The sequence below is a fragment of the Sinocyclocheilus rhinocerous genome, unplaced genomic scaffold, assembly GCF_001515625.1.
Source record: "Sinocyclocheilus rhinocerous isolate Xijiao unplaced genomic scaffold, SAMN03320098_v1.1 scaffold891, whole genome shotgun sequence".
Taxonomy (NCBI): domain Eukaryota; kingdom Metazoa; phylum Chordata; class Actinopteri; order Cypriniformes; family Cyprinidae; genus Sinocyclocheilus; species Sinocyclocheilus rhinocerous.
In genome coordinates, this window is record NW_015639768.1 from 94,428 (window position 1) to 116,816 (window position 22,389).

At 36.0% G+C, this 22,389-nt stretch overlaps 1 protein-coding gene across 1 annotated transcript in view; it reads left to right on the forward strand.

Annotated features, from left to right (window-relative positions):
- The window catches only part of LOC107751707 (receptor tyrosine-protein kinase erbB-2-like), a 43,264-nt gene that overhangs the window by 15,211 nt on the left and 5,664 nt on the right, over positions 1–22,389 (forward strand). Inside the window, exons 2-26 of the mRNA XM_016567463.1 lie at positions 2,024–2,175; positions 2,590–2,779; positions 4,913–5,041; positions 5,131–5,202; positions 5,663–5,778; positions 5,863–6,004; positions 6,120–6,248; positions 6,437–6,563; positions 7,809–7,882; positions 8,046–8,136; positions 8,542–8,744; positions 10,117–10,249; positions 10,509–10,599; positions 12,288–12,442; positions 12,550–12,594; positions 13,100–13,238; positions 13,953–14,075; positions 16,390–16,488; positions 16,648–16,833; positions 17,177–17,332; positions 17,446–17,521; positions 17,612–17,758; positions 18,119–18,216; positions 19,560–19,748; positions 20,919–21,270. Of these exons, the coding sequence (XP_016422949.1) occupies positions 2,024–2,175; positions 2,590–2,779; positions 4,913–5,041; positions 5,131–5,202; positions 5,663–5,778; positions 5,863–6,004; positions 6,120–6,248; positions 6,437–6,563; positions 7,809–7,882; positions 8,046–8,136; positions 8,542–8,744; positions 10,117–10,249; positions 10,509–10,599; positions 12,288–12,442; positions 12,550–12,594; positions 13,100–13,238; positions 13,953–14,075; positions 16,390–16,488; positions 16,648–16,833; positions 17,177–17,332; positions 17,446–17,521; positions 17,612–17,758; positions 18,119–18,216; positions 19,560–19,748; positions 20,919–21,270 (3,414 nt within the window). The remainder of the gene's footprint in view (positions 1–2,023; positions 2,176–2,589; positions 2,780–4,912; positions 5,042–5,130; positions 5,203–5,662; positions 5,779–5,862; positions 6,005–6,119; positions 6,249–6,436; positions 6,564–7,808; positions 7,883–8,045; positions 8,137–8,541; positions 8,745–10,116; positions 10,250–10,508; positions 10,600–12,287; positions 12,443–12,549; positions 12,595–13,099; positions 13,239–13,952; positions 14,076–16,389; positions 16,489–16,647; positions 16,834–17,176; positions 17,333–17,445; positions 17,522–17,611; positions 17,759–18,118; positions 18,217–19,559; positions 19,749–20,918; positions 21,271–22,389) is intronic.

Here is a 22,389-nt window from a genome sequence, read left to right on the forward strand (position 1 = left end):
GGCGTAAAGGCTACGGCGTAGGTCCGACGCAGAAGTATAAATCAGCCTTTAGTCTGGTTGTTTGATGACAGAGAGACGAAATTTAGGAGTTACAATAAACACCTTAACAGCGGAGGACTCTTATTCTGGTGCACAGAACTGAAGACGACATGATGAACATTTTGCTTGACCAATCAGTGAAAAGGGGCATTTAATTCCCTCCCACACGTGGAAATCGAACATTCAAACTGTTTATCCATTTTCTACCCCTGAATGTAAAAACGAAAAATTAAGGCGAATTCTTGTCTTTTCATGTTTTTTAAAAATCGAAAAATGAAAATGGTGCCGTTTTCTCATGTTTCTGTTTTCAATATTAAATCAAAAAACGAATGAACGCAACATACACGGACCCAATAAGACTGCATGTGGTCACCTGTAATAGTTCCCATTTAAAATAGAGTGAAGAAAACAGCCATATACAGAGTTCTGGCATGAAACTCTAGATGGCACAGTCCGATAGGTCTAACTCAATCTGACCTAATGACATCATTATCACAGGGCACAGCTGATTGGTTCTCTCATGTATCGGTAGCCAATGAGCTCGTTGCTCAACATTCACATATATTACTAGTGCTTGCCGTAGCAGTTGCAGCTTGCTTCAGAAACCCTCCACCTTCCCCAGCTCCACCTGTATAGATCTGCTACGAGGTGATTCGTGTATGCTATATTGGGGTTATTTCATGTATGTTATATTTGCAGCAGCAATATTTCTTACATGCTCACAGCAGCATGTTGTGGATGTATTGGCAGTAGCAAGTCTCGGTACTTGCTCTACCGCCGCAACAGCAGCAGCAGCGTAGCAGATCTATTCCTCCAAGACCAAATACATTAACATGTACATTACCATGCCAATCCCTCCGAGAGTTGTCATGACAGAACTGTTATTTACAAGGCTTACACATGGTTATTCTATAAAAAAAACATGTATGAATATCATGACATTTTTTTAATTGTTACATGGAAAGGTAATGTAATATCCATTTATATTGTGAATATGAAGTTTTGAGCTATATATTTGATTGGTTAGAAACTGTTCTTTATTCTTTGTAAGTGCATTCCTTATTCTGTTTTTATTTATTTTAAATTCAATAATCGCAAGTGCGATATCATGGAAATTAATTGATTAATAGTTTTGAAAACCTGATTCACATTTCCTGATTTAAACAAATGAAATCATTTCAACATAATCTCATGACAATCTGTAACTTATTTTACGTTTTTTCAAAATCATTTGCAGGATCAAATGAATTTGTACAAATGAATCTCTTCACACAGGGTTGAGTTTAGCATTGCAGCTTCTTGCTTACTTCATTTAAATACAAATGGTTTGTGTCCATACAAATCACATTGTACAAATTCATATGAAATAGCAGTTATGTTTTCTTGTAAGATCAGGTTGGTTCATTTGTCTATAATGTTTTCAGTTTCCAATAAGAGCCATGGTACATTCTTACATAATTTAACCAAAAATATCAAAGTTAAAAATGTTCAAGGACATGTTATTTGTCAAATACCTATGAGAAATTTTCATAAATTAATGAGTTATTTCAAAAAGCAGTTTGAAAGTAGATTTTAAGTTTACCAGGTGCAAATTTTAAAGGCAAACTCCAGTAATCAGTTATTAAAAGATTTGTTTTGCATGGAGCAAGTTGCCTCATGAGGGCCAATATACTGAGCTCACATAATCAAATCACTGCCTGCTTTGTCTGGGAAATAGGGCTGCAACTAACAGTTATTTTGATTTTCAACTAATAAAATGTTTATTAATCAAATATTTATATGTTCAAATCGGTAACTGAAAACATTTGTGTAATGTTGCTTCCACACTGCTAGATGTCAGCATGTCCAAGATGCCTTCCATATAGGTCAGTGTGACAATAACAAAAATGAATGAGTGCACCTAATAGGTCTTATCTGGGAAAGAAAAATAATCCATATAATTTTATACAGCCCTGCTGATGTGTGCACCTTTTTTATTTTTCAGTATGTCTCGGGACCGATATGAAGTTGGCTTTACCCTCCAGTCTTGAGAATCATTATGAAATGCTCAGGCTGCTGTACACGGGCTGCCAGGTGGTTCATGGTAACCTGGAGATCACACACTTGCAGGGAAATCCAGATCTCTCCTTCCTGCAGGTACGGGTCTGTTGTGTGTATCTCTAGTGCTTTTTATTACACAGCAGATGTATATTGGAGCACAACCCTTTCTACATTCCTGTTCATTTTCTTTGCCACTGTGTAAATAATCACAATGTAATTAATAATGTGTATGTGCCTGAGTTTGACCATAGCATGTTTCTGAAAGACTACAATACTGTTTTATATAGATGCTTTAAATTACACAGGCATAATAATTTTTAAAAGGCTCAAAGGGTTGTGCATTACATGAATGACCCATCTTAACATAGGCATATACTACTTCAAGTAAAACTTAAGTAACTGATTGGAATAATAGAATTGCTATTTATTTAAGCTACTCACTTACAATGAGTCTCAATGTCAATCAAAATTGAAAATGAAAATATGTGCTTGTGTTTTGTTTGTCTGTAGGGGATTGTGGAGGTTCAGGGGTATGTGCTGATAGCTCACGTCTCAGTGCATTCGGTTCCTCTGGACAATCTGCGGATAATACGAGGCAGTCAGCTTTATAACTCCAGCTACGCTCTCGCTGTACATAACAACATCCACTACAGTCAGACGGAACTCAGCCTGAGAGAACTACACCTTAGGAGTCTTACAGGTAAGAAGTGTGGGTCAAATTTATATTTATTTAAATGTATAGGCCTATACATTTTTGGGATTTAAGCGTGAAAGGGTGTTATTTACTACTCTAATTTTCTCAGTCACTTGAGATTAAATGGATGGTGACTGGTCTAGTTAGGGGATGCCACAGATAAGTTTATATTCTCTCTGTAAATGAATACAATTTTATAAGTCATGAAAATTTCAATTGTGAATATACATTTTTATGCTCAGCTCTAAAAATGTGCTCTTTGTGAGTACTTGTGTATTGAGTAAATCCAGCTCAAATGATAACATCAGACTGTCAGGTGAGAGTAATTGCTAGTGTGATTCACTGGGTGACAAATGTTACTAGGTAATAACTATTTCCTACAGAACACAAAGTGGTCTTTCTCCAGGGGTCTTAGAATGTATTTAATTACTGTGTTTTTTTAATGAAGTGAATAAATGCATTGCATTGATTGTTATTTTAAAATCTTGTGCTATCAGTACAATAATAAAAAAAAGCCTTATCCAGTAATGACACATGACTTAAAAGTCATGGAAAAGACATGGAAATTAATTTGTCAAACAGTTTGGAACCCATCAAATTCAGTCATTTGTTTAAGGTTCCCAGAGTCATGTAAAATTCAGAAATGGAAAAATTAGGGGATTTTAAAATTGTGATTTCTAGGCCTAGAAGGTCATAGAAATTAATATTAAGAACTCATAGAAAGTCATGACATTTCTATAGCAAATTCTCACATTTTCTGTAAGATCTTGTGGGCAAAATGGTCCATTTTCTATTGTTAATGGTGTAGCGAGGCATGAAGAACTACTCACAAAGTGGTAACTTTTAAAGGGGTCATATGATGCTTTTTTAAAGATCATTATTTTGTGTATTTGGTGTAACAGAATATGTTGACATGCTTTAATGTTCAAAAAACACATTATTTTTCAAATACTGTACATTATTGTAGGTCCTCTATGCCCCGCCTCTCTCAAACGCTTCGTTTTCTACAAAGTCCCTCCTTCCGACAAGCGCAGTCTGCTCTGATTGGCCAGCTGACCCAGTGCATTGTGATTGGCCGAACACCGCAAGCACTCGTCGGAAATGTAACGCCCCTTACCATAATCGCGAGCTTCATCTTTCAAAATAAATGTAAAGACGGAGCCCGAAAGGGGAACAGAGTCGCGTGACAGACACAGTGATGAAGCTGGTATGTGTTTGCAGTACACAAGCCACGGTTAAGACAGCTGACTCCACTGTGATGTGACCCTGTCTGTCTCTGTCTCTCTCTCTCTCTCTCTCTCTCTCACACACGCACGCACTAATAACAAAACATACTTACAGTAGCTGATTCAGAAGTGCCAGATTGTCATAGCAAAGTCAGAATTACCTCCTCTCCTAGGTTCATGAAACGGTCGTCCATAAAATGCATTGTTGTTCTGTTGTAAGTAATCTTAAAGATTCTTAAATGCATCTACTTCTGGAAGGCAAAATAAAGTGCTTTTGCTTTTGCACTGAAACACACAGCGTCTCCCTGACATGGTTGCTTCAACACTAACTGCGGTTACTGAATTCACGCCTTTTTTCTTTGCGTGCACATTTGGGCGGCATTATGCAAATATTTCCACATAGTGAGGTAGATATGTGGGGGCGTGTTAGAACGAGCCGTTTTAGGGGGGCGTGGCAGAGTCTTAACTTTGATAAAGAATATCTCTTTGGTTTTGAGACTTTAGTCTTTGCAACTTCAGGGATCTTATCTATGCACAATCAGCTTGTAACTCTCCAAAGAGAAAGGAAAACTTGAAATCGCATCATATGACCCCTTTAAATCAAGCAGTTTTATTTTGGTCAAAACAGTGAATTTGCATGACCAAGTTGACCCTGATTTGAAATGTACAATGGGAATTTTTCCTTCTCACTCAAAACTTCCTATCGCAGATCTGCCAATTGAAATGACTGGATTTAAAATGTGAAATTTCGCAAAGCAAATATGAATGTGAACGCACTTTTATGCTCAGCTCAAAAATATTTCAAAATTGAAATTGCTCTTTGTGTGTGCAGTTGCTGTAAAATGATTTTAAAATCCTTATGCAGTCAAGGAAGTGGAACCCTGTGAGTAAAATTATCGCTTATGTTTCACAGAAATCCTGCTTGGCGGGGTTTATGTTTGGGGAAATCCTCAACTGTGCTTTCCTCAGAAAATTAACTGGGAAGACACTGTAACTAAAGATGAAAACAAACTACTGCACCTGCAAGACATCCCAAAGAACTGTGAGTTAACTTCTAGAGAACTATACCATCATACATCAGACTGTTTAATGCGTCACTGTTATTTCTCAGTAATACTTATCTTTTTTCAGGTCCTTGTTGTTCTTCAGCTTGTCCTTCAGACGGTGGATGCTGGGGAGAAACAAATCAGGACTGCCAAATATGTGAGTGTCACTGGCACATTGGCCTGTGTTTTTTTTGGGTTTGATAACAAAAAATGTGCTTAGAATTAATTAAGTATAAGTCAATTTTAAATTCCAGCTCATCTCATATTATATTTAATAAATTAACTTTCATGTCCCAGAATGCTCTAATTTATGTAATATATTACATAATCATATAATTTTGTTGTCAATATTATAAGTATTTTTTTATTAGTTAATGAGCATTTTTGGTGCTTCATGGCAAAATTAATATCTGTTTTGACTACTGTGTTAATTATTTTGACAGTATTAAATCTAGTTTAGCCGAGAGAAAATTTCTGATCAGTTCAATGCCACATCTCCTATCAGGGATTAAATAGAGACAATTTGAGCAAATTAATTATGTAATTATTTGTGGTTTGTCGTGAAACGTAATGAAATTCCTCTTTTGAGACAATTACGTGTACCTCTTTCTCTACAGTGACCTTTGTGCATTGCTCATCTGGCTGTTTGCGCTGTAAGGGTCCGAAACCCAACGATTGCTGTCATGTGCAGTGTGCTGCTGGGTGCACGGGGCCAAAAGACACCGACTGTCTGGTAAAAAGATCATAATTATTGCATTATATCATTCACATGTAACTGCAATTAAATAATATCTGTTTTGCCCCATTGCATCTTTAGGCCTGTCGTCACTTCAATGACAGTGGGACATGTAAAGACAACTGCCCCCCACCCAGCATCTACGACCCCAACACCTTTCAGTCCAAACCCAACAAGGACAAAAAGTTCAACTTTGGAGCCACATGTGTTAAACAGTGTCCCCGTATGTCAAACTTTTAATTTACTAACAAAATATCATGCTGTACTGTATGTCCACAGGCCTTGATTTTTTTTTCTCTGCGTGTGTATGATATATGTTGTACTTTCTACATCTTTAGATAACTATTTGGCAATGGAAGTGGCATGTACAATGGTCTGTCCCAAAGCGAACAAGGAAGTTATTACGGTTGAGCCAGATGGTAAAGAAACACAGAAATGTGAAAAATGTGAAGGAGAGTGTCCAAAAGGTTTGTATATGCTTCTACATGATGCTAAGGGTTCAAGCTGCAATTTAAAGTGTCATTGAGCTCCAAAATGTATGAAAAAGCACTTCATAACAGTTGTTGTGTATATATATCTTTGTATACACTATATATGTTAGCATCATTTCTCCTATTACTATCTTATATTAATTTACATATGTGATGTCTGTTAGTGTGTTATGGACTAGGAATGGGAAACCTTCAAGGGGTGTCAGTGGTGGATGCCACCAACATTGGCATGTTCGTTGGCTGTGAGAAAATCTACGGCAGTCTGGCTTTTCTTTCAGACTCCTTCAAAGTGTAAGCAAGGATAGTTGTTCACCTAAAAATTCCAATACTGGTTCTCGTGTTGCCTGTCTTCTTGCTTCTGTGGAACACAAAAGGAAGTTATTAAGAACATTTAGCTACACAAAAAAAGTATTATAAAAGTGATTCACATGATACATGAACTATATACATGCGATAGATTTGTGTTAGAAACAGACGGAAATTTAAAGGGATGGTTCAGTGGTTTTTTTCTAGGCTTAATTGTGTTTATAGGGTGCAGTCTAACATGTGTTAATGCTTCGTTTTTTTAAAAACGCATTATTTTTCACATAATTTACCTTTATTCCACACCGCTCTGTCCCATCTCTGAGAAACGGGCTGATAATTTCCTTCTTTTATGAAGCCCCGCCTTCAGAAATAGGTGATGGGCTCTGATTGGTTAGCCAGCCCAGTGTGTTGTGATTGGCTAAACCGCCTCTTGTGCGCGTCTAAATGTCCCGCCCCTCTCCTCAGCGGCATGTGCTCAGGTTGTATTGTAAACAGCGGCGTCGTTAATATCGCTTATCAGTTTGAGCCCGATTGAGAAGCAGAGGATATTATTGTTTCCCCTCTGCTTTAGCTCTCAAACTGTTGATCGCTTTTATTCGATAAGGAAATGTACATAAACTTCGCTGGAAGCATTCACAGAATACATTGCAAAAAACTCACATGACTTTGCCTCGAGATCATGTGATGGAGTAACTGGCCTAACCAGTAGATCAATCCCATTGCACAGCATCTGTTGTTGTCATCCTGAAATGCCTGAGCCAAAGTGATCAAAATGATATAATTATGTCTCTCATGATTGTGTCACAAAATCAGGCATTTGCCTCTGAAGGCAAGATAACGTAACAGCATTTGTTATTGCGTTTCGTCTGGTGAAAGTATTGTTTAAAAGTCACAGGCTTACCTGGTTGCAAGATCCTTTTTATTATTTTATTACTCATGATTTGTGCCAGATTCCCAGGAAGTGAAGATTTTGTTCTCTTAAACACATCGAATGGAAACAGTGCAGTGCTTTATATTTGCAAATGTTTGATGCAATATTCTTTTCTTTTTTTTTACCTTTTGTGTTTCACAGAAGAAATTAAGTCATATGGGTTTGCAGTGACATGAGGGTGAATAACTAGCTGACTTTAAATAATTTCTTCTAATCTAAATATTTCTATCCATGACTGTGGTATTGTTATACCTATTGTTACACTTATTGTATTAAAATCTCTTGTGTTGTTAATACAGAAATGCAGCTACCAATTCATCTGGACTGCAGTGGAGCGACCTGGAAAAGTTAAAGACAATAGAAGAAATCACAGGTGAAGATCACAGTTCATATGGACTCACATCATAAAGATTATAAAAGAAATACAAGTCTATAACGTAGATCCGAACTAAAATCTGCATAACAACACTACTAGTCGTACCAGTCAATCATTAAATGAAATTTGCATTTGCAATAACATTATATTTGTATTTTAGGATACCTGTACATAGATGCATGGCGAGATTATTCGTTTGATCTGAATGTTTTTGAGAACTTGAAGGTGATCAGAGGAAGAATGCTTTACAAGTAAGTATATATTTGTCTGTTTTTGGTTCGTACTTGAAATCTATCTCTTATTTTGCTTTTTGTTCCTTATTTCCTGTTTCCTAATTCTGTCTTTAAACACATGTGATTTGCTAGACTGTTTACCCACTTTTCTTGTTTGTCTAATGTCTAGTTAGACTTATCAAACCTGCAGTTTCCTGTTAGTTGTAAAAGTTAATGATTATCCTGTACACCTGCTTGACACACACAAATGGGGCTATGATAGATTAGTAGCTTTACCAACTGAAACCCACTAAGAACAATTCAGCATTATAGCAAGGACATTTGCACAAGCAAACTAGCCAGTTTTTCTGCTTAAATGTATAAATCTAGTAATCTACTTGGTGATCTAGTTAATGTATTTAAATCATCTTTCTCTCTCTGCAGGGGTGTTTTCTCTTTGGGAGTTCAGTCTTTGCAGATCGAGTCTCTCGGGTTGCGTTCCTTGCGCAGTGTCAGTGGAGGCATAGTACTGATTTATAATAACTCCAGACTGTGCTACACCTCCTCTCTGCCCTGGAACTCACTGCTCCACCCCACACAGGGACCCAACCTCATCAGCAACAACAACCAAGACCAGCAAACATGTGGTTAGAGCCCATTCTTATGTTTGTCTGACTGGAGCGATGCATGCTGTACAATACAGTCATGAATACTGTGCATCTTTAAGCATGACACATGGCAGAGTGACTATATGCACATCATGGCGTTGAGTACCTTGTTGTTTTTTCAAAACAGTTACAGCATAATTAAAATATTATGTATGCAAATTCCCATTAAATACCAGCATTGTAACCCTACTAAGCCTACTGTATCATATTTGATATGCACATTTCTAACTAAGACCTCTGAATTAACTATTATCACTGAAAAACATGTTGTACACAGTCTTTTACATGCCTTCTGTCACCTTTTGGTACAACTGTGAAAACGCCACCTTCAGGTTGTTTTTTTCCAGTATTTAATTTCTCTGTGAAATTTTTACTGATTTTATTTTATTTTTTTCTTTTGAAGGAAACGAATAGCTAAGATTAGCTTTTATATTGTTATGAATATTTTAAAATGAACACTTACTGGGCTGAAGCAGCTTAGGTTTACTTGATATCCATACATAGTTTTTAGATAAAAATGTGAGTATCAAATATGATACATCAGACTTTTGAGGAATGTTTATATGTCCATCTCGCAAATACTTACAAATATATATTATTGTGAGATATAGAGTTCTAAAGATTATAAAGATATAAAAAGTTATAAAGATCTCATTGGTTTACATTACAAGCTATTGATTTAATATTATTTTGGCCATATAAATATTAGCAACTAAACCAAATGGTTATCAAATATGACAGATAAAATAACTTGATTGCCTGATACTTGATTTCAAACATTATTTAGTTTACAACATCAAATCTGTCTGTGTTTTCGAATTACACTAAAATGTATTTGAAATATGTTTATTTCATGCTAAGTATACTACAAACATATTTACATATTTATGTACTTAATAAAAAAACTCTGTACTTTTGGTATATATGCAATCGTACTTTTGGTATACTGACTACACTTTAAAAATCTTACATTTAAAGACCAATATTATTCAAAGATCATACAGTCCTCATCAATAGTGATATTAAAACACATTTTAGGCTTAATATAAAAAAATGTGCATTGTGCACAAGTAGCCCAAATAAGGTGAAATTATAATTTTTATATCTGTATGTCTCGAGAGATATGTAAGTAAATATGTTAATAGATTTGAACTACTCTATACTTAGTATGAAATAAATGTATTTTAAATACATTACTTTTTTTACTAGGGTATGCATTGTCTGAGTTTATTTTTTAACTTATGTTAAAAAATGTGTTTGTTCCTACTTTTTAATTTCCCATAATGAGTAATATTCCATGACATGCTTCACTATGGAAACAAACACAGGACATTCTTCTCTCTCTGTGTAGTTTCAGAGGGGAGAGTATGTGACCCCCTGTGTGCAGATGCAGTCTGCTGGGGGCCGGGACCCAGTCAGTGTGTGTCATGTGTGAATTACAAACGTGGGACGGAGTGTGTGCAGCAATGCAATGTCCTACAGGGGTGAGTACTGTATGAATAAGCAGATTTTTTCATTTTCGTGTTTTTTTGTGCTTTGTTATGTTTACTTAATAAAGTACACATAGGAATCATATAGATTATTAGAATGTTGAATATTATGAACAGGGCTTTTCCATTATTTCCGTTTCAGACTTTGTATATATCAATAACTGCTAATGTCATACAATAGAATGTAGACTCGTATGCTGTTGTGGTTTTTAAACTCTTACTGTTTTCTGTACTTCAAATGCATTTCCCACAGGTCAGTGCGAGAGTTTGAGGATGGATTACACTGTGTCCCTTGCCATCCAGAGTGTAAACCAGTCAACAACTCTGCCTCCTGTACAGGCCCAGTAAGATGTTAATGCAGAAACAAATACATTACCCTAACCCAGGGGTAGGCAAGTTCGGTCCTAGAGAGCCGCAGTCCTACCTCTAAACCTACCCCTCACACAAAACTTTCTGCATTTTTAGATGTTCAGAAAACATTTTATATGATTTATAAGCTTGTTTCCTCATGGGGACCCAAAAAATGTCCCCACAAGATCAAAAATCTCTGGTATTACTGTCATTGTGGGGACATTTGGTCCCCATAATGTAGGTAATACTAGATAGACACACACACACACACATATTTGAAATAATATATAATGTCACCAAAAATACAAATTTATTCAAATACAAATGTATTCATTAATTACTCACCTTAATGTTGTAAAAATAACAAAAATGTACCATAAATTAAACAAAAATCAAATGTATTGTGATTTGTTGTACATTGCATGGTATATGCAGTCAAACCAAAAATTATTCAGACACCAGATATCATTTTTGATAATTTTTTTACTAGTGGGTGCAGGACACTATAGTTAATTTATGTAAGTGAGGAAAATAAAGTAAACTGTGACATATTATACCCCAAAAGTCTTGACTACCAGTAAAATTGATAAAAATTTGGGACCAAAAATTATTCAGACACTTTGACCTGACCAAGTTTTGCTTAAAGGCAGAGTAAGGGATTTCAGGTAGCCAATGTTGATATTTGAAATCACCAAAACAAACACGCCCCTACCCCAAAAGGGTCTTGCCCCTATTTTGATAGCTCCGCCCCACATATACGTACGCAACCCAGGCAACGATTAGTTCTGTGAAACAAAGCAAAACCAATGTTACACCGTGTCTACGGACGTGAGCGGCGCGGTGCAACAAATCCCCGACAGAAAACTGCTGCCGGGTTCTATTTATGACGTGCTGACACACATTTCAAATGGTTTTCAACGGTCGTTTGACCTCTTTCTCGCGTCCAGTGTAGGCAGACTTTAGTTGTTGTAGACACGGTGTTACTCACCTATTGAGAAGAAACAAAGCAACCTCGGCGTCCGATCGCAGGCCTCCGCTCCTTGAGTTCTCTCCAGCGCTGGAAAGCTGATCCGATATTTACACGGGTCCTACTTCTTGCCTTATCGTTCCGCAGACGTTTTCCTCTTTTGTTTTTTATCCGCCATCTCTATCTTTCTGTCGCTCGGCTCGGCTAATGTCCGTCCCATGCACTGAACGCGCTCTCCTCCACATCACGAGTAGACACGCCCCTTATTGCCGATTGGCTACAAGTTTGTTTTGCGATTCGGCCCGAATCAGTTTTCTAAAGTGTTTTTGAAAAATCACTTACTCTGCCTTTAAGTGTTTTTTCTTTAGTTGCTAATGTGACCTTTTTACACCACAGACTGATTTAGTATACTTTTGCCAGAAAAAGTTTTAGAATTTTTATCATATGTTAATATAAAACATCTTGTGTAATATAACTTGTGTATGTTTGTTTGCCGGTTTTTATTGTATCTGTTATACTTGAAATGTTGAAAGTGTCTGAATAAATTTTGTTTTGACTGTGTATATATTCTTTGGTGTTGCATTGGAAAATAGTCATACAGGTAGAACAACATGTAGTTTTCATTAGCATGCCAAAGTGTTATTTTGACATGAAGATTTTTTACATCTTAACAATCTTATATTAATTAAGGTTTAAATTGTGTTTCTTGTGCAGGGTCCAGAACACTGTAAGGAGTGTTTGCACTTTCAAGATGGAAACGTGTGTGTCGAGCGCTGTCCCAGTGGAGTGAAAGAGGACCAGCACACTGTGTGGAAGTACTTCAATGCTACGGGACACTGTCTGCCCTGTGAGACCAACTGCACCGTCTTGTGAGTCCCTCGCTCAGCCCATGGACCGTGATCCCACCTTTTAATATCAGCTCATGTGCAACAGTTTAAGATTTTATATTAATTTTCTGTTTTGTGTTTACCGTCAGGTGTCCACTGGATGATAGAGGGTGCCCCATCCAAAAGAAAACTGGGTAAGACTTTATCAAATGTGTGTATTTATAATAATTATATGCATTAGTAGTGTCTACATCACTTTTAATTCTGCTCACGGTTTGAGCAAACCTATCTCAAGTATTAATCTTAAAAGAGTTAACTGAGTACCTCTTTTCTTCTGGTGGACAATAAAACAAGGCAGAAAAATGTATTTACTCTGAAGGAGGGACCTGAGAAATATTTAGAGACCTGAATATCATAGGATGTGTTTACCCTTGATTTTAAGGTTTCGTGACATTTGGGGTAGTTTTTTAGCCTTGACTATCACCTACAACCCTAGCAACAATATAGAAATCCAACCCCCTAAAACATTTTAGACTTGTTGTGATGTGTTTTGCACAGGCGAACACCATTCAAATTTAGAAAATGTAAAAGTCTGGTTAGTAATCTACTGTACTAGTACTGTAGTAAGGTACAGTATAGCTTTAGCTATAGACTGCACAGTCTTGCTTAAATCGAATTGTTTGTTGCAAACCCCTGCAGGCCTGGGACAACAGTCGCAATCACAGTTGGTGGAGTGTTTCTTTTTCTCATTTTGCTGGCGCTTCTGGTGTTTTACCTGCGACGACAGAAACACCACAAAAGGAAAGAAACCATGAGGAGAATTCTACAGGAGCATGAGGTCAGAACTCTGCAGTGTGTTTCATTTGCATGTAGATTGCTTTTCAATCCTTAGTTTAAAACTAAGAAAACATACTGTAATTTTATTAAACTAAGCGGCAAAAATCCCTCATTGTGAACTTGTCCAACTTTCTTTTGTCAACTAGATCAATGCATTAGGATTTGTCTGCCATCATTTACACAGCAAAGGGCCTATTCTATGTTTAGAAACAGCTGATTTTGAGTTTGAAGTCAGCATGTTGCAAGCTATCAACTCAATCCTCTAATAAGCATAAACGTAGCACATGCGAATACTGCATAAAATAGTGCATTTTAATAAGAATTTAGAGATTTTCTCGTACTAAATCAGTTTTGAAATTATATGTCATTTACACTGTACAAAATATTTACTTGAAGTCCCCCTGATATTTTAAGTTAGTAATAAATCGTTTTAATTTTTTCTGTTTTCATCATATTTGGTGGCTATTTTCACTGAGCTTGGCACAGTGCATTATGGGATTTCCCTTTCAGCAAAAGGATTGAAATGGCCAAATAAGGCATCTTTATGCTGCTTACCTTTTACCTTTTGCAAAATGCAAAAACTTTGCAGTTTTCCTGGCCCTATTAAATGTAGTGAATTTTGTTTGGTTATTTCTTCTTTTTATGCAGTCTGTTTGATTTGACTGCTTCACATGTTGAGTACCATAGTCTTAAGGCATCTTATTTTTTCCTGAAGCTGGTGGAGCCCCTGACCCCGAGTGGAGCGATGCCAAACCAGGCTCAGATGCGTATTCTCAAGGAGACCGAGCTGAAGAAACTCAGAGTGCTTGGTTCTGGAGCCTTCGGCACAGTCTATAAGGTCAGTTATCTGTTACCATTCCTCAACATCTCAATATTAGTTGTTCAGCTGGCACTCATAGCTCCGGAAATATGTGACCAGCCTACTGCTATCTTAGCTCATAAACACATTTTTTATCCAGTCACCTGAGCAAAGAATGCAATTTGACTAATGCCTCTGGAGCTGCAGGAAAATGACTTAATGACAGTGCTGACTGGCTGATGGCACCACAAAAACTCATAGTCTCAACACTAGTGCATATATAAAGTCAGCAGACGGGGAAAATATTAATACTTTTATTCCAAGTTTTTCTGTCTAAAAACTGGCTAAGTAGAATGTTTTTGAGTTGTGTAGTTAGGACCTCTATTAGCCGTACACAGACGAAATTAAACATTCAACCTCAAATTTTATTTCTTTACATCAGTTGTTCCCAAATGTTTTTGTTAGCTGAACCCCTTAGACGTACCCTCTGAGATTTTATGTTAATATTTCAATAATTTAAAGCTGCAGTCCATAAGTTTTGCCTCTTTGTCGCCATCTCTGTTTGAAACCTGCAATTGCAGTTATTTGCGGAATTGTTTTCTTTACGTGGGTTGTGCACCGGCATGGCTCCAGCGCGGATGAATCTAATGTTTTGATGTGTGGCTGTTAGTCACCACACTGGTGTGGATCATACATATCTATGGTGTGGATACTGTATTTCGGAATCACAGATACTATGTCTTGGAAGTATGACCCAAGTAAGAATTTTCTCCAGATATTGTCATCTGAACAAGTAAGTAACAAGTCTGCCACTTTTGTTCTGACCAACTGAGGAAAAAAGCATTACAATAAATTGCGCTACCAATGGTGATTAAATCTAACAGTCGCTTAGTTCATATCACAACAAACCGTGCAAATTATTATTATTGTTATACTTTGTTCTCCCTTTATTAATGTTAACAACACAGACATTGCGTGACAATGTGTATGTAGTGTGTATTAGCGTTACATGTAGATTTCAATTTCTTTACAGTCTAATCTCTAATGGTCATACCATTTGAATTTCATATAAAGAAATTATTTTAACCCAAAAAGCAAATTATTCTAGAAAATACAAATCTTGTGTAATCCCACGTATCTATAATCAGATGCACATTTAAAACTAGAATATTATCTAATTTCAGTCATTTACATGTGTTTCATAAACACATAATCCTTTCTGGATTACAATCTGCCATCAAAATAAATGCAATTATTCCAGCTGCTGTGAGAAAAGGCTATAAACGATCCGCCACCTGCAGCATCTCCTATACTAGCCGGGACAACTTCTTTATGTTTACAAGATGTGACGTAATGATGCGGCGGCATGCTCGAATTTCCCGTGAAAACGTACCAGTACAACTCAAATTAGAAAATATTATTATAAGCTTACCGTTGTGAATCAGGCTAAAGTAAGGAGATAGTTTTGAACACTGGATGGTTATGTACTTGCTCAAAAATTGATTTCGGATTTTTAACCAAAAAAAAGTTACGTACTGCAGCTTTAACAACACATTTACATGTTCATAGTCCTTTGATGTTGGTTAATGGTCGCATGACATGCAAGTAGCTAGATAAAATGTTAAATTTTTTAAAGGGTTTTAATTTGACTTTGTTAGTGGACTTTAACGTGGACTCAAACATCTTTTAGTTGTGATAGTGTCGCAGTCCATATTACTTTCACACTGGTGTTTTAGGAACATAATCAAATTATATTATTAATATTACATTTGATTGGATAATATGATATTATTTTTATATAATATACAATATTTTAAAATATTATATTATATATTAAAATAAAATAATATTGTAATTTTGTATTATTATAATACAATATTATTATTACATTATTATTAATATAACTAATGAAAAAAATGAAGAGAAGAAGTATATTGCTGTTTAAAATTACTACTTTAAAGTACTTTAAAATAAAACATGAATATTTATTAATAGTCAATATTTTATTATTATTTGCTGGCAATCAAGCCACTCTGAGACACTAAAAAAGACTGGATTGTAAGCTTCTCGTGTGTAATGAACATTACAGTGCTTCACTGAAATATGCAGTGCATCAGACTGTACATTATTTAATTAAATGGTTGCCTTTGATTTGATAATAATCGCACTAAGCTATATCGTAATAAGCTATATTTTCATTTTACATTTGTTATAATTATTTATTAGCATCTCATCAATTTAACAAACCCCCTGCAGCTCCCTTTGTGCACCCCTGTTTGGGAAACCTTGCTCTACATTATCATTCATAATGTAGTTTAACCGCATTCATGCAGAGTTTCTCTCATTTCACCAGGGTATCTGGGCTCCTGATGGAGAGAATGTCAAGATCCCAGTGGCCATCAAAGTTTTGCGTGAGAACACCTCGCCCAAAGCCAACAAAGAAATCTTGGACGTAAGTGTTCCTTTCATTCCCATATTTTACTGTAATATTAATTTCCTTTTAACATTTTTTTTCATCTGTGTTACAAAGATTAAGAGGACTCTTCTTCCTAATGATAATAAGTGTGTATTGCATATGTGGCTTTTTCTGTATATGTGCATCTCTCCACAGGAGGCATATGTGATGGCTGGTGTAGCGAGCCCATATGTTTGCCGTTTGTTGGGTATCTGTCTGACATCAACAGTTCAGCTGGTTACTCAGCTCATGCCATACGGTTGCTTATTGGACTATGTCAAAGAGAACAAGGACCGCATCGGCTCTCAGTACCTTCTCAACTGGTGTGTACAGATTGCTAAGGTAAGAATGTCACCTGTGCTGATGGCGGCAGAATATACTTATTTAATTTGCAGACTTTTGCAATTTAACACACATGCTAAGCCACATTACGATTTCAGTTTTAGATGGATTGACAGATGCTTTGCCAAAGAAATGACACAAAATACAACATTACATATACAGATCTTTTTTTTTATTTTGAGAAGTGTAAAAATATTTTAGGATTCAATATGAAAGACTGTGATGCCATAGTCTAGGTAATTCATCGGAAACACTGCAGTTACTCACATTCATTTGAGGACTCTTCTCAGCTACATGTCCATTTTGTGCTCATGTTCTCATTTCTGTTTCTTTGTGTACCCAGGGAATGAGTTACCTTGAAGATGTCAGGCTGGTTCACAGAGACCTTGCAGCTAGGAATGTTCTGGTCAAAAACCCGAACCATGTGAAGATCACAGACTTTGGGCTTGCTAGATTGCTGGACATAGATGAGAAGGAGTACCACGCTGATGGGGGAAAGGTGTGTCTATATGTTGCTTTGGTTGAACTGCTGAAAGTGAATTTGGGTACAGTGTTTGGAAATCCACTACCCTGTGTTTATTGAGAATAGGATTATGTGTATGTGTTGAATAGGTGCCAATCAAGTGGATGGCGCTTGAATCCATATTACACCGGAAGTTTACACACCAAAGTGATGTATGGAGCTACGGTCTGTATCCGCATGGGTTTAGTTTCTCTGCTGTGACTGATAACCCTCTGGTTTAAAATAACCTTTGAGGCTTGGCTCTTTCCATCTCAGGGGTGACTGTGTGGGAGTTGATGACCTTTGGCATGAAGCCATATGACCTCATACCAGCGCGGGAAATTCCAGACCTACTGGAGGGGGGAGATAGACTCCCCCAGCCGATCATCTGTACCGAGGACGTATACATGATCATGGTCAAATGTTAGTGTTAATTTCTAACGATAATAAGGATTAGCATAGTGTGTATATTTGATTCAAAGTTGTGATTCAGAGTTTTCCTTTTACTTCTCTATGTCAAACTGTCGATTACCACAAAAAAAATCTTGACATGTTTCAGTTTACACTTTTCCCAAAAAGTGTAAATACTGTGGCACTTTCAGGAAATTGCTGTTGAGTCTCTCAACATCATAACTTCTGCAGAGTGACTTTTGTTTATTACACACTGAGAGAAGTCTAAATAAATTTCTGTGTTAATTGACAAGATGTCACAGAAGCTTTTCCTAGGCTTTAATATATATTGAATATGTAGGGAACTTTTTTGACCGTATGACCCTATGCCAGGTTGGATGATCGATCCTGACAGTCGACCACGATTTAAGGAGCTGGTGGAGGAGTTCACCATCATGGCACGTGATCCCCCACGTTATGTAGTCATTTTGGTGCGTGCATTTTTAATATTTTGCCTTTATGAACAATCAGAATAATGTAGGGCTGCAACTAACAACAACATTCAAAAGCAAATATTAAAGCAATAAGCCCCAAGAAGCCGTGGTTTACAGTGAATTTATAACAGCTAAGGGGCGTTGTTAAGCACGACGCAAAGCGGAGTGCCTAAAACCCCCTTAGCTGTTATAAATTCACTGTAAACCACGGCTTCACGGGGCTTATTGCTTTTATAAAATGGTTAATCCATATACATAGTAAGGTTTCACAAAATAAAACAGCAAATAAAGTGTAATGATATAAATAAAAACAGTATTCTTCCACCAAACAACGTAGTTCCTCAGAATCAGTTGTGGTTCCATCAAAGTGGTTGGCGAGCAACACACAGAAGTAAACAAAGGTGTATGTTTGTAGTGTAATTTACAACAGCTTCGAACGCGGCTCAACCAATCAGAATCAAGGACTGTTTTATAAATATAATTTGTATATAATTATAAATATTCTATTGATTATATTTTAGAAAAACTTGATATTCCACATCTTGCCCAATGATCTCCTTTAAAAAATATATATATAAATAAGGAAAAAATTGTATATATAAAGTATGCTGTACAAAAATGTATTTTGAAGTGCTGATATTCTCATGCATATCCTAGTAAAAATAACCTATGCCATAATTTACTTAAAATACATTTCATACTAAGTAAACTTCAGATCCATTAACATTTATTGACATATCACTTAAGACTTAATGATATAAAATTAGAATTAAACATTATTTGGATTATTTCTTTATTGCACAATGCACATTTCTTAAAAGTATGTCTAAAATGTGCTTTAATATCACTATTAATAAGGACTGTATGATCTCTGATTGGATGATAATATCAGTCTTTAAATGCAAGTGTATTTAAATTCAAAGTGTACCTGAGGTATAATTGCAATAGTTCAACTTTAGCACAATTAAATGTACTTCCGTATATCTTTAGTTGGACCTCAGCACTACTTTCGTGCACCTAAAAGTGCATTAAGCACAAAATTAGTAGTTCCAATTTAGTAGACTTTAAGTATACCAGTATACCAAAAGTACAATTGTAGGGTATTTTTATTAGGCACATAGATATGTAAATGTATTTATTTTTAGTATACTTAAAAAAAAAAAAGAAAATGTATTTCAAATACATTTTAGTATATTTTTTTCCACTAGGGTAGTGCAAACTGAGTAATAATTAGGTTTGTTGTTGATTATTTGTATTTAATAATCCTGTCCTTTTGCAGTGATGTCTTGACATAGACATAGATTGTGGTGGTTTTCAGTATTTTTTCCTGCTTTTTTCAGAATGATGATCAAATGAGTTTGTCGAGTCCTGTTGATAGTGAGTTCTTCCGCACACTGCTGGCAGAAGAAGGGGGGAATGTGAAAGAGTTACTGGATGCAGAAGAATACCTGGTGCCTCAGCCCGATGGCATCTTCAACACACAAGGAGAAATGAGAGCCAACGGACCCAGCAGACACCACTCTCATCGGGTCAGAGATGATTAATAGAATAATAATATATAATAATAGATCATAATTATGTATGCCATCTTACTGTTTCAAACTCATTTTTCTTCTGTGGAACACAAAATGAGATGGTTTAAAGAATGTTCATGCTGCTCTCTGTAGTGACCAGGGGCTGGGAATGGGGAATCAGTAGTTAAAATTGTTTCAGCAAATTATAAAATTTGAACTTAAAATAGATATTAAAATAGAACTACATGTAGTTGAGTTAGCAATGTCTATGTTAACATCCTGTAAAAGTGAAATGAGCATAACAGCTATGATTTAAACAATCTTGACAAATATAAAATGTATTATAAAAATGATTAACCACACATTTTAGCCTTATAAATGATTATGTATGTTAAATATGATAAGGAAGACAGGCTGAACGTCGGAATGAAAATGCAAATTCACTCTCTAACAGTAGGTGGCGCTTATGGAAAAGCAGAAATACAGTGTTAACAGTCATTATTCCTGTACACAAAGCAGTGCTGCGATTATAAACACTACACTAGGCGTCATACGGATGTAAAATGAAAAGAAAATGTAATCAGACTTTTCTGAAGACCTGCAGATATACATACATATAACCCCCAAACGCTCCCCCAAAAATGGTGAATGTAAAAGTTGCCAAAGCTTATTCTGTTCTCAGCTGTGTGTAGCACCTTGCAACTCTACATATCTTTCCCATAGATCTTAACATTAGTAAAGAGTGGTTAAAGTGGATTCAGTACATTTAAGATTAATTTTTGTATTTCTGCGGTGTAATGTTTCCTGAGCCCTTAAACAAGAAATGTTATTCAGGAAAACAGAAATAGAAACTAAGTAAAACTAACCATAACTAATTTAATCAGTAAGATTCTCATGACAGCAGTTCATGACAGTAGTTGACCTGAGAAAGAAACTGACAGTAGAAGAGTTTCTATAATTGTCTTTTATAGTGTCCTTTGTGCCAGCGCTGAATATATTCAGCAGTATATATTTTGTGTTTGAATTGTGACAGATTTCTGAATGCAATGGGCTTGTGTAGCTAGAAGCATTGGCATTTGTGTATTTCTGTAGAGTATGCTTCAGGTCAAGCAGTCCCTCAACTGTTAGTGTAACGCTTGTCCTACTTTAACAATCATTTAATTATTTTTTGTTTTTCTTCTCTAGAGTACAGATCAAGGCTTAGAAGTAGATGGTATGCCAAGTGGGAGGGAATTGCACTCTTCCGTCAGCACGCTGGGGCAAAGTCAGTACCCAACTCTCCCTGTGAGGGCAACAGCCAATGGCATGTGGCCTGGTACACAATACCCATCTCTGGTACGGAGCATATCCCACCGTTCAGGCCAATCAGACTCAGTGTTTGTGGACGGTTATGTGGAGGACAATGGCCCTCTATCCAGTCCTTGTCGCTATTCTAAAGACCCCACCATCCCCAATGGCATAGATGGAGAGCTGGAGACTGATGGTCCTGTCAGTTTCCTGTCGCACACACTGCCACGTGGAGCACACACACAACCTGGTGAGTGAAATATATCATTTGCACTAAAGGCAACTCATTTTACTTCCATAGTGACATATTTCTGATTAAAATAGTATTTAATCATCCAAATGAAAGAGTAATTTCAAGGTAAATCAAGTTTTGATTAAATATTATAACGACATATATATATACAGGTTGTTTTTGCCTATTAAAATTCATGAAAATTCATCCCAAAATGGCCAATAACCAATAAATGGCAAATGTTAAAATGCTACATATTATTACATTTATTTTTATTAATATTAAATTAATAATATAATAATATTACATTTATTTATTATTAATAATACGTAATACTTAAAATAATTATTATATTATATTATATTATATTATCTACAGTGTTGGGGAGTAACTAGTTGCATGTAACGGAATTACGTAATTTAATTGCAAAATAAATGTAACTATAATGTTACAGTTACTGAGAAAAATATGTAATTAAATTAGTTACTTATGAAAATGTTAACAATTACAAAGGGGTTGCAGCTGAATAATTTCACACACACACACACACAGATTTAATTTATTTCTTTCCCAAATTGCATTGACTTCTTTCACACATACTTATTCAATAACATTATAATATTTCCTGTTTGGGTTTATGTATATGCTTTAATTTTTTTTAAGATTATCAGTTTTTTTTCCAAAGCATTGTTAGATTCCAGTAGCTATGTTTCCATCCACCTATTTTTATGCGCATTTTGGGATATCGCATAAAAAACGCTGGATGGAAACACCAAGATGCGCATAAATTCTAAAAATGCACATAAAAACTTATGCGATCAACTAAGTAGGATAAATTTCTTATCCGGTAAGAAAATATGTTCACAAACTACAATGGAAACACTTTTACCGAATAAATTCCTTAATGCGCTTCAAAAAAGACATGTGACTTTGTGATGCGACAGCATAAAACTGGACCAACCAATGGACCGATCTCATTGCACAGCATCTGAAATGCTAGTTTTGTCATTCTTAAATGCTTGAGCAAAGTCACGTCAAAGTGCTTTGTTATAATTAACTCCAAGAACTGTGTTCCCAAACAGCAGACTCCGAAAATAAGATAAGATGACCGCGTTTCGTCTGCACGCTCTGAAGCTC